Here is a 13,367-nt window from a genome sequence, read left to right on the forward strand (position 1 = left end):
ACTCACTGATTGTCTAGTGCAAACCAGGGGTGGCCAGACTCTCTGAGTGTCTAGTACAAACCAGAAATGGCCAGACTCACTGAGTGTCTACTAGGAACCAGGAGTGGCCAGACACCAGTAACAGCACAGGAAGCGGACATCAAGGTCCCTACATCCAGACAATCAGTGTAATGAGAGTGACCAGTGACACCATACGCACAGTTAAGTGACTGACATGAGGTGGCAGGTCCTGTGGGAGGTACTACAGAGCGCGGCTGTGGGCACTTCTTCCTGCAAGCCTCACCTGGACACGAGTCTATGCTCCCCACACACATCCTCTCCAGCAGTATAGGCTCTTGGGGATCAACCACATCACCAGATTGGTACATGTGTTCCCAGGGAAATAAAGTGTGAAAAAGGTAAAGTCTTCAAGACCATTTTAATCCTCAAGAATTTCTAAGTAAAAACATACATCTCCTTTGATGTTGGGTTACCTATACAATGAGCTGTGACCTCTCCACTATTTGAAACCAGGTGTCAGGTAAAATTTATTCTGAATTTGACTGAAATGGGAAACTGAAAATTTTACCAGAATTCTACTCTGTGATAACCACTCACACACAATTTCAAGATGAAAATGAGTCACAGCCGACTACACCAGTACACCCCTAAGAATAAAACTTTAGAGCTGTCAAACACGCACAGACAGACCTGAACTTTCCACCAGACAGACCTGAACACTCAAGCTCAGGAAGGCACATGACCTGCTCCAAGGCAAACAGCTGGTGCCCAGCAAAGCCACGGCCAGACCAAAATCTCCCTGTACTTAATGCAGGCTGTACCCAATACAATTCTTACTCTGTATTTTCTTATTAGAAAGAAAGGGCGAGAGACAGTATGAGACAGATATTCCAGTAATGTTTTTGAGAACCTCCCTGGCTAGTCTGTGACCCCGGCAGGGCCTTCACCCTGCTATTCCCTGTCTGAAGTGCTCTCCCCGCCCAGCTCCCTCACATCCTCTGATGGCTCATTCCCTAACTCCCTTCAAATCTTGATTCAAACTCAACCTGCCCCAGGTAATCAGTGGCTGCTTCACTGGTGTCAATGAAGTTGACACCTTCCCCCACCTCTTCCTATCCTCCACCTTCCATTATTCTTGTCCTTAGTACCTATGACCATTTAGCATATTATGTATCTTATTATTGTTTCTTCCCAATAGAATTGTTATTGTTGTTATTTGAGACAGAGTCTCACTCTGTCGCCCTGGGTAGAGGGCCCTGGCATCACAACTCACAGCAACCTCAAACTCTTGGGTTTAAGCGATTCTCTTGGCTCAGCCTCCTGAATAGCTGGGACTACAGGTGCCCATCACAACACCTGGCTAGCTTTTCTAGTTTTGGTAGACACAGGGCCTTCCTCTTACTCAGGCTGGTCTCAAACTCCTGAGCTCAAGTGATTCTCCTGCCTTGGCCTCCCAAAGTGCTATAGTTACAGGCATGAGACCCCACACTTGGCCTAGATCTCTTTTTTTAATACTATCGTGTATTAAAACGGGAATAAAACATAATGTCCTTTTTTTTTCTGAGCATGTTTTAAATTACTGAAAATAAGAAATTCTCCACAGTGTCTACTAAAATTAAAAGCAGGTATTTCTACAAAACTAACTGGAAACTCTTGGTAAGGAATATTTCTCCAGCATTATCAAATGAATTAATTTATGAAGCTTCTCCAGAGTAAAAATTCCCAAATGGCTAAAGATATTCACAAGAGGACATTCTAAGCGTGGAAATAAAAATAAACCCATAAGCCTATAAAGTATAAATCTGAGTAAGTAAACTATGAAAAACTCTAATAACTTGATGGAGATTTGATTAGAAGTGGTATAATGTATAAAATTTTAAATATGCCTTAGAAAATAAAAAATATTTTATTTTCTCGTGTAACTCTTAAAAGAGACTTCCTACAGAAAAGGAAAAGCTACTGGGTCACTGATTCTCTATAGCTCATCTGCTTTTATTATCACAGATGATTAAAAGAATAATTTCCTTCTAACTCTAGAAGAGGCTTCCACTTTCATCCACAGTCACAGAAGACTTGCACTCATCTCTGTACTCAAAGCCATAGTGATGATTTGGTTGTCCTTGTTTTTCAGATTGTTAGACATCACATTACACTCATCTCACACTTTTCAGTAAGTTACAGAAATCCATAGAGCTACTTTTGCTCACTGCTGTGCCCCCAGTACCTAAAACAGTGCCTGATGTCCACCACTCTTTCAAAACCACTGGTTGAATTGAACTGATTTGAACTTATGGATGATAAATGGTATATCTTAATATTCTTTTGTTTGTGAAAGTAAAATCCATAGGTATCACCACATCCTGATGACAGTGAGAGATCAACTACCACTTTACATCAAAGCCTCTGTTACACGATCACTACAAGTCACAGGAGAAGACTCAATCTCATTACATCAAAGCCTGTTACACGATCACTACACATCACAGGAGAAGACTCAATCTGGTGTATGTCACTGAATGGCACAATTTGATACAATGACTAAGCAAATGACATGAAGTCTGTTAACCAGCTTGATGAAAGTATTTCAAATTGTATATGAAAACACTACACTGTACCCCACGTTTGCATTAATGTATACAGCTATCATTTAATAAAAAAAAATTTTTTTTAAATAAAGTCTCTATTGGTTCGGCACCTATAACAGTGGTTACGGTGCCAGCCACATACACCGAGGCTGGAAGGTTTGAATTCAGCCCAGGTCTGCTAAACAACAATGGCAACAACAACAAAAAAATAGCTGGGCATTTTAGCAGGCGCATATAGTCCCAGTTACTTGGGAGGCTGAAGCAAGAGAATCATTTAAGCTCAAGAGTCTGAGGTTGCTGTGAGCTTTGATGCCACAGCACTCTACCAAGGGCAACATAGTGAAACTCTGTCTCAAAAAAAAAAAAAAGTCTCTATTGTCATGAGATTAATGAAACTTCAGATACTTGTGTTGTGTGTAGGTATGAAGATTACCCATGCACTGTGTAACAATGTATCACGTATTTCACAAAGCACGTCTATTATTATCTGCTCTTTATTGTGATGGCAACAAAGTCTAAGACACCGAGTGTCATGTAGCTAACAGGCAACAGAGTCTGACATTCCTCAGGTCTCTAAACTCCAAGTTCAAGTGAGCCTTCTGCTGGCTTTCAGCTGGACAGCTAAAAGATCACAGGTTTTCACTTGAAAAACAGTAGTCTCCCTATGTTGATGGGGAATATATTCCAAGATCCCCAGTAGATACTAACAGCATGGACAGTACTGAATCCTGGATACACTAATTTTTTCTAGATACACATTTATTTGATAAAGTTTAATTTGTAAATTAGGTATAGTAAGACATAAACAATAATAACTAATACTAAAACAGTGATTATAGCAATACCCCATAATGAGTGTTATGTGAGTGTGGTCATTCTCTCACTCTCTCATAATATCTCCCTGTACTGGTCCCTGGGTAACGAAAACCCCGAGAATTAAAACCACAGAAACAGGAGGATTACTGTAACCCCACCTTTGTGGCGGCCCTCACTGTCCCCACAACCTCCCCACAGGGGGTGGGTAATAAGTCAGACAAGGCCTCACAAGACATCTTGGCATGTGAAGACTATGGAAACACATCTCTTGGCTATCATGTTTGGGTGCTTGAGTATATTATCTCTTCAAAATATTGGGATTTACTTCTAATTCCTTCATTTTGACTTTTATACAGAGCATGAAACGATACTCCAGCAGTGAATAAGGGATTCCCTGCATGCAGGGAATAAATAATAGCATCATTTATTCCTCGCCCCAGCCAGCATCGCGCCCCACAGCCGTGCACACTGGTCACTAGGGAAGGCACGCACAGGCTCAGCACCCTGCCCTGCGCCACACAACCAGCGCGCTCACCTGGCTGTCTCCTTCCACTCCATCTCCTGCCCGTCCACGGCCAGCAGCTCATCCAGCTCCGTGAAGAGCTGTGGGGGTGCGGGGCTGTCGTCCTCCTCCCCCAAGATGAATCGGATGCGCTCTGCGGCAGGAGAGACTGCAGAAGTGAAAATACTGTGGTTAGACACTGGCTGGACAACCCTGAGGCAGGTGTAGCTCCGGGCTCCATCTCGCTCCCCCCGGCTACTGGGCTTTCCTTCCACATTGTCAGCAGACATCCTTCTTTCTGAGCCTCCCTTAGCCCTTCCCTACGCCGCTGCTCCAGCTGTATCTCAGCGCAGCACTACTGTCCAAAAGGACAGCACTCCAGCCCTGTAGGATGAGTGACAGAAGGACCTTTAGCCCTCAGTTGAACTGAAGTCCAACCATCTGACTTCCCGTCCTTCCCCACTTATGACCCATCCAAAATTATTAGACAGAAAGGAGCTTGGACCAACCGCGTCTTCATACAGCAGTGGGAGGGACAACACAGCCCCCAATCCTGAGTTTCCCCACCTACCACCCACCCTCCTTCTGTCCAATGCCTAAAGCCATGTCCTCTAGGTTCTCACCACGGGTAACTAGCTAACTGCAAAGCTGATGAAGGAATAATTAACAAGACAAAGCCTCTTCTTTACATAATGGTAGTATCCAAAAATGTTTAGTCACACTTCAATGTACTTGAAAAACAAGCCCAAGTAAAAGATTGTACACCTGAGGGGGAAAAAAAAACATTTTCCAACACACTCAAGCACATAATTGAATGCCCTACTAGTTCCTTTTGACCCTGTCCCCTGAAAATCATGTAATGAAAAATTAACTGGAATTTCCCGCAGGTCATGAGTTATGGTCCTTTTCTTTAAAAAAAAAAAAAAAAAAAAAGGAAAGGAAAAGACAGAGAGGAAGAAAGAAAAGCATCTGAAAGTTGAGTCATCTTACAAAACTCAAGTTCTGGGATATTCTTTTTATCTTTCAATATCCTCTTCCTTTTTTTATTAAATTTTAAATTTTTTTAAGACACAATAAATTCAAGCTTTAATAAGACAGCATAAAATATCCAACTATGATTTGTGAAGTCAATACATTAAAAATATGAAAACTAAACAAAAATGATGTCTAATGAAGAGCCTTTATTCCAGTAAGTAAGCAGCAGTTGCTGTCTGAGGGCTGGGAAGGGAATCTCATGCGGTCTCTCCCGAGTATTTTTATGCCTTTAAAACCGCGAGTGGCGTGTGCACATGAGCACAGTGCAAATACGCACAAATACCCACCTGCTTCCCTGTCTTTATATAGTGCATATCTGTACATATTACACATATTATTTCTGTACACACACACAGAGTTGTAGAAATGTATGTACACAAGTAATCTGGTAAGGCAAGAAAACCCACACCATGTGCTTAGTACTGTAATACAGACCAGAATAAAATTCCATAGATAAAAATTTATTTACTACGAAGAAACAAAACAAATATTCTACCTAACTAGTAATGAAAACTAATTTTTACAATAAAGCATCTGTTTTACTTATTAAAATGGAAAAAATGAAGAAGGAGGATAATACCAACCTGGGCCTGGGCGGGGGAACCCTGCACCAGCCCCCCAGTTTATGTCGCTAACAGGCGCCTGACCGGGAGCCTCTCTCTAAAGGGAAACGTGGGTGAACATGAAGATGTTTTAACAGGGTCTATATCCCGCAAGCCAGCAATTCTTCCCCTAGAAACATGGTCATTCCAAATAAATAATAGTTATTCAAAGATTTGGCCATTGGGGTGATCATTCTAGCATTGTCTGTAATTGAGAAAAAGAGAAAAATCCCAAATGTACAAAAGGAAGATTGGTTACATGAAGTATGGTGCACTCTATAGAATGAAATACTGAGCAATCATACAACATGAAAAGACTGCTGTTTCTGACATGTATGCCATACAAAATTATGTGAAAAAATAAAAATCATAAGCATAGAAGTGCTCCCAATTTAGTAAAGAGAAAATGCATGTGCATATCCATAAAATAAAGCCTGTGATTAAGACAGTGCGCTTCATTCCGGCCGCCACGTGCAGTTCAGGCATCGCTCAGGTCAGTCACGGTGGACACAGGGCTCAGCCTTCAGTTAACATGCTACGTGGACTGCAGCTGCTCCAAGTGCAAGCTCTGCTGTCAGCTCCCCCATCCGCCAACCCACAGACGGACAGGTGTGCCTCGGGGCTCCACCCATCACAGAGCTACGCTCGCTGAAAGCCTGTCGGTGTTGGTTGGGGCACATTTGCCATCGGTTCTCCCAATACAACAGCAAAGCGGGTGCAAGCGTTGCCTTCCTGTCTTCCAATTATAAACGACATGGCAAACCCAAGACAGAATTGGCCAACAAAGATGAAAGTATAGCACAGAAACAAAAACAGAGAATGCTGGAAGAGAAATCTGCATCAGATACAGAGGTAAAGGAGACAGTGCTGCCTCTGCAGTGGTGGCGATGCCGCCACCTGCCACCACATGTGGGACTCTGGAGGTGCAGTCAGAAGAACTCAGGGAAAGGGAACTTATCCACCTCACAAATAAGGAAAGTGCTGCGATAAGAAGGATGGTGATGGCCTAGACCTCGAGGAAGCGACATTGCACAAACTCCGCATTAAAGGCACTCCCGGAGACACTTCTTCACATGGAAAGTACAAAGGATAAAATGTTGTAAGTTGACCTACTCAGAGACCATGACAATTTGTCTAGGCATAGAAAAAAATGTGTGCTCCGTACCATTCCAACTACTCATGGTAAGATCTTTCAAAGAAATAGATCACTTTCATCTCAATGTTCTGATGCTTTAACAAATGTGCACTTAACAAATAATCGTTTTTCTACTTTTTTCATTTCCCTATATCTTTACAGCCAACAAGAGACTTTAGTAATAGGAAAATTTTTTTTAATCAAGGAAAAATAGTAACTTTTTTCATCAAGTATTAGAATCATTTTGCTTAAATTTACATGAAATTAAACAGCACTGTGCAAAAGAAGGACTCCCTGTATGCAAGGCATATTTAAATATTCACGCGTCTTTTAAGTGTTACACAATTTATTTCCCGGGATTCTCCTCCATTCTCTTTTCTATAAATTCTGTTTTCTGCAGAATTCATTCAGATAGTTCAACAAATAATTACTGCGTACTCTAACTAGACTTAGCTTCACAAAGTCAAAGCAAAGAACTTAACAGAAAGAGTTTATATACTAGTGAGGAAAATAAACATTAAGAAATTAATATGTTATGTGAATAAACTAGTACATGAAGCAATATAAGAAAAAAAAGTCTGCTAAATGTAAATGTTGGCAGAACATTTAAATAAGGTAACTGAGTAAATATTCATGTAGAGTAAAATGAGTACGTTTTATTTCTAAATTAGAAAAGATGCCTTTGTAATTTCTTTGCTTTTTTCTGAGACAGTCTTTCTCTGCCACCTGGGCTAGAGTGCTACGACCTCCCTTACCTCACTGCAACCTCTTACTCCTGGGCTCAAGCAATTTTCCTGCCGCAGCCTCCAGAGGAGCTGGGATACCACACCTGGCTACTTTTTCCATTATTTTAGTAGAGACAAGATCTTGCTCTTGCTCAGGATGGTCTCAAACTCCTGAGTTCAAGCAATCCTCTCACTCTGTCCTCCCAAAGTTCTAGGATTACAGTCATGAGCCACCATGCTAGGCCTGAAATTCCTTAATGTCTCTGGGAGAAAAAAATCTAAACTTCAAGGACTTCAGTGTAAAAACATTTGCAATCCCTTTTCAATCAGGAAATGAGAAGTGTAATTATTTTAGAAGGCCAGGAGGGCGTCAAAGTGAAGAAATAACAGGCAGAACTGGGAACGTGGACAGGACTCAGAGGGGGCAGACAGCTCACAGACCTGGAAACTCAAGGCCCTTCATGCACTGCCATGGACCTGAAACTGACAGTCACAAATTTGGTTCACTTTTCTTCAACAATCAATATCAAATATCTCTAAGGAAGAATCAGCTTTTAGAAGAAAGGAGTCTAGGCAAGACAATTAACTTTCTGTCCATTTCTAAAGATGTGATTCAGGTTACTCCAACAGAAAAGAATCAATGTTTCTTCTGCTAAGAAAACAGAATCTCCTGTGTAGACAGCACACACACCTGCTAGGCTCAGATCCACAGAGCATTGCTCTGTGGCGTGAAATTCCTGATTTAGGAAGACACAGTCACCACTTATTAGAGGGCAGAACTATGCAGGATTACAAGATCACCTGTGGGTTCTGCTCTCTGGGTGCCATGCACAACACCTTCCACAGGCTGTCTTATTTATTAAATGCAGGCCCTTGAGCACAAGTAGATCAATCCTTTTAAAATCCCAAAACCACGTGTCATAAACTCACTTGGCTCTAGTCAGCTTCCCTCCTCAGTTGCCCTCCTGACCCTCCCCAGGACTCAGGAGCGAGAGGCTACGGCAAGTGCGCCGAGAACACCAGTCTGCGGAGGAGCGTCCTCTATGGCGCAATGCCCTTCCCAACTGCTGACATTATCTTCAACACAAAGATGTGTGATGAACGCAAGTCCCCACCGTGAAGCATCTCAGGAATTCATTTTTCCCATAACCTTCAACTGTGTCAGGGAATGAACTTACTACAGGAGACGGCCCTTGCCTTGTGCTGAGATGAACAGTGTGGACCAGAGGTGGATGGGCAGGTCCCGCTCAGCTCTGCTACTTATTAGTGTAAGACAAGCCTACTAATTAGGCTTGTTAATTAACCTATGTCTAAAGTCCTCCCTTATCAAATGGGATGATGATGATTACTACAGTAACTACAATAGAAGGTTTAAATTAGCTGTGGACGTCTTTAGTCCTCACTGGTAAGACCTGCTTGGCTTCTGAGAAGGGCTCTTCTCACAGGCGTTGGTCTTGGGAGCCTGTGTGTTCAAATTCTATAAGGCTGGAAAGCAGAAACCAGAGCTCCAAGGGTTTCACTGGTGAACACACGACATTCTTAGGCAACAGAGAGAAGGGGACAAATGACCAAACCCCCTCAGTCTCACTTTAATGCCTTGGAGGGAAAGGGGTCAGAATGTCAACTTGCCTCACATGTAAAGAGTTTATGATTCTAAGTAATAACTAACCTAAGTTCACCATAAAAGAAAACCTCAAGAAAAATAAGAGAGTAGGCTATAGGGAGGGAGGGAGAAAACCTGTCAAATTAATCCAATCACCTTTATCAGAACAGAAAGCCACTAGATTCAGCAGATCCCAACCTGTGGGTCACGACCCACAGGAACTGTATTAAAAGGCTGCAGCATTAGGAAGGTTGAGAACCACTGCCCTAGACCAAAGTGAACTTAAGGCCTTTAATCCGCTTTGATTCTTTTTTCTAATTCTGTCCTCTGGGTAGAATGCGGTTTGGTTTTCTGAGTAGGAGAATTCCCTGGAGGGCCCTGCCTCTACAGGGTTATCCCTGCCCCGTGTCCACACGCAGGATGTCGAAGTGCTGGTCTACAAGGCATGGAGGGAGATGCAGGGCCCACCAACTCCCGCTGCTGATGACAAGGTGGCAGACACGTGACAGGAGGCTGCCCACGCCCACATCTGACAGCACCCTCGTGGCATCACGTTCGGTCCTGCCGAGCCTGAACTTGGCCTCAGAGTTTATCTGTGCAGCCCTGCCCAGCAGCCAGAGACAGCTCGAGATGCCACCTCTCGGCCATCCCTGACAAGTCCCCCCAGTCTGCCTCCGCCCGTCCAACCTGTCCTCTGCCCCAACCCAGGATGGCACCTGCTCCTTCTCTTACCCCTTTTTACTCTTTATATTAGAAATATTAGGACACTCATTTCTCTCCTCTCTGCCTCTGAATCTTTTCTCAGTTTAAAATTCTATCTTTTCCCATATCCTGTATTAGCCATTCTCAGAAGCTTGTGCCTTCACCTTATTCAAACCGTAGTAACACTTTATGTGCGAATTACTTGTTTGGGCACAAATACACAGCCTGTTCATCACTACCCAGTGGCTACATGCATGGGCCATTATGAAAGCTTTGAGATACACAAAAACCAAGAAATGTAAAATCTACAGACAAAAACAAGTGAAGCCCTTCCAACAACATGGATAAGCTGACCAAGCTGAAACTTAGATGGGTGAATCAGAAAGGACCCTGTCATCAACTGTGTCTCTTGAATGTGAAATAATGGACCACAACACAGTGTGTCTCAAAACTTTCATAGTGACCCATGTATGTAACTTTCTTCCCAACTGGACCACCAGACTCCTGGAAGACAGAGTCTGTGTTTTACGTGCCCTCCTCAAAGACGAACACAATATTGTGAACACAATAGTTACTTTAAATATTATAGTAATAAATTAGATAATGGCTAAATAAACCTTGGAGATTTTCTAGTACATAAAAACATAACCATTTGCAAAAGAAAGCATACATTAAGAAACTCTGAAACAGAAAATATCTTGAAAACTGTCCTTATTCTACCCTTCCCCTTTATCCATCTGTGTATTTGCTGTATGCGACCAAATTCAGGAGCCCTTCAATTTGAGTAAGCCAGGAATAAAAGAATGAACACTTTGGACCAGCTATTTTCCTCTGCTAGGAGGAGCCTTCCCTTCCCACTCTGAGGGGCCACACCCTGCGTCTGCTCCTGTGATAGACACTCCATCTCCACCTCTCGGCATCTCCATCCCCACAGCACCCGTGAGAGCCATCTGGTCCACCCTCACCTGCGCAAGGCTTGCTGTGGGCAGAGAGGTAAGAGAGAATGAAGTAAAGCAGCAGCCGTCTATATTCTGCCCCTTCCTCAGAGACCTTCCTCTGCCACATTTCTCTGGCTCTTTGTGAGCACAACATGGAAAGTGGCACAGCAGGACAAAACAGAAGCCCCGCAGCTTAGTAATAATATACTCCCATCTGGTAGCTTAGTATTTATTAGTTTTTAGTGTATGCAATGCACTATGGAATTTGTTGAAAGATCACAAAATATTTATAGGCAAAGTCCCCATCCTCGGGGACTGATGGATGAGAAGACAGCACACAGCAGGGGAAATGCTGTCAGTGAAAGCGCAACCCACAGTGACTCACACTCCTGAGCGGCTGCACTGCACCACACACCGTGTTGAACACTTTCCATTCATTATATCAGTGATTTACACAAGCCTGTGAAACAGCTACTTTTATTATTCTCTTATGTTACAGATAAGGCAACTGAGTCATAAGAGAGGAAGGGACTTCCCAGAATCACACAATTCAAGTAAAGAGTGAACACTCAGGGTAAGCTATTCTCCTCTGCTAGAAGGAGTCTTCTCTACTCTGAGAGTCCACAACCCTTAAAACTTCAAACCTCCCCCTGTAATTCCCAAGCCCATTTCTTTCTTAGCATACTCTGAGTGATATCTGTTTTCAAAAAATAAGAAGAACTGGGCCGGGCACAGTGTCTCATGCCTGTAATCCTAGCACTTGAGAGGCTGAGGTGGGTGGATTGCTTGAACTCGTGAGTTTGAGACCAGCCTGAGCCAAAGCAAGAACCCATCTCTAAAAAATAGCTGGGCGTTGTGGTGGGCGCCTATAGTCCCAGCTACTTGGGAGGCTGAGGCAAGAGAATCACTTAAGCCCAAGAGTTTGAGGTTGCGATGAGCTGTGATGTCACTGCACTTTACTGCGGGCAACAACGTGAGACTCTGTCTCCAAAAAAAAAAAAAAAGAATTAAAAGAAAAACATGCTCATATTGCCACATGAATAATACAAGTAAAATGCACTAGATTTCACAACACCCAGAGATCACAATGCACATGAAATAGTCCTAAAGTAAATTAATTGAACATGTGGTTCATTATTCACCAAAAGGCAATTAGTGAGTGTGCCCTCTCTTCTAGTCTGGGAAGTGTCCCACTGTGCCACCCTGTAGGCTACAAAAGAACATTTTCAGTAGAAATAAGGATCTCAATGAACACTTTACCCTAGCAGGCACGTGTACAAATTCCCCTAGTGGGTCAGTCACATGAGGACATCTGGGTTGGCATTTTCTTCTAAGCAACATCTACAACTGGTGAAGTCTTAGCCCTCAAACCAAAGCGTAAAATAAAGTAACTATTTTTAAGTTATTAATGTGCTATTATCAACTGATTTACATAACTGTCATTTTAACTATTCATTTCTGTCCTTCATTTTGAGATAAAAGTTTCTAGGTTGGTATCATGGTTATTAAAACTTTCATGATTTATCTAATTATTAGAGCACGATAGCACTCTAAAAATACACTTAAATGTATATATAAAATCCCAAATGTCGACCTTTCTCCCTTAGTACCCAATCTCTCTTCCTAAGGACAATGTTCCATATTCCTTTGGAGAACTAACTACCTGTGTACCTGTGTGTCTACTTGGTTCCGTCCACAGCTGTGCCCAGATCTGAGCAATGAGGACAACATAACTCCCGGCCACAGTGATTCATGTGTGAGTGGACACTTTCCCTAATCTAGGCCAGTCAGAATGAACAAGTGTCAGCCTTTTACCAGAGCTACAGGAAATAAATCTTCAGTGCATGCAGAGATGCTGAGACGGTAATCCAAGCTGTGAGGGGCAGACAAGCACCTTGCATCCCCGGAGCCTGCTGAGGAATGCAGTGAACATGAGTCAGAGCCCAGCCAGAGACAGGGTCCTGGTGCCGTCACCACATACACCACGGCTGATTTCAGCTAACTCTCAGTCACACGTGACAATCCATTTCAGATGGGGCAAATCGCTTAAGGCGATCTGAGCTCAACTTTACTTGTCAGCTGGAAAAGACCCCTGACACAGACATCTCTGGCTCCATCTAATGCCTCAGAGCAGAGATGGTTTCCATGTGTAAAGGGTATCACCAAATTACGTGCATGGAAGAACTTCTTTTATGGAATCCAAGTTTGGGAGTGGGCCACACAAGTCATCTAGATTTACTTCATACCTTAACATACCTTCCCCTCAACAAATCTGGAGGCTGCAGGCAGGAAATTAGATGGTCACTTTTTCTGTTTCAAATTAGCTAAGAAACTGAAACAGCCAGATAGCATTTATTAAAATAGATAATTTTAAATAGACTGAGGTATTCCTGCATTAATCTTCTCCCACTCTAGAAAAGCTTTTAATTATAATTATTCTCACTATGCCAAGACATCATCATTCAGCTGTCAGGCCTCGATACACGAGCAGCCTGGACTGGGGGACAAACTGTCTCACTCAGGAGCAGAGTTAGTTAAATTCCAGCTAGCCGGAGGTAACAAAACAAGTTTACTCATTTTTAAGACATGCCTCAGCCACAGCCCTTCATCTTCAAAATGGAAAAAAAAATCATCTAGAGTTCACATTACAAAAATATTATCAGGACTTGGTGGTATCTGTGAAGGTACTCAGAATGCTTTAGGACTCGGTGGTATCCATGACGG

General features: G+C 42.8%; 1 protein-coding gene across 1 annotated transcript in view; it reads right to left on the reverse strand.

The window, feature by feature from the left end:
• SLC4A4 (solute carrier family 4 member 4) overlaps window positions 1-13,367 on the reverse strand; it is a 353,144-nt gene that overhangs the window by 242,243 nt on the left and 97,534 nt on the right. Inside the window, exon 4 of the mRNA XM_023507587.1 lies at window positions 3,937-4,072. Within this exon, the coding sequence (XP_023363355.1) occupies window positions 3,937-4,072 (136 nt within the window). The remainder of the gene's footprint in view (window positions 1-3,936; window positions 4,073-13,367) is intronic.

Source organism: Otolemur garnettii, unplaced genomic scaffold (genome assembly GCF_000181295.1).
Source record: "Otolemur garnettii isolate 467f Iridium unplaced genomic scaffold, OtoGar3 scaffold00191, whole genome shotgun sequence".
In the NCBI taxonomy this organism is placed as follows: domain Eukaryota; kingdom Metazoa; phylum Chordata; class Mammalia; order Primates; family Galagidae; genus Otolemur; species Otolemur garnettii.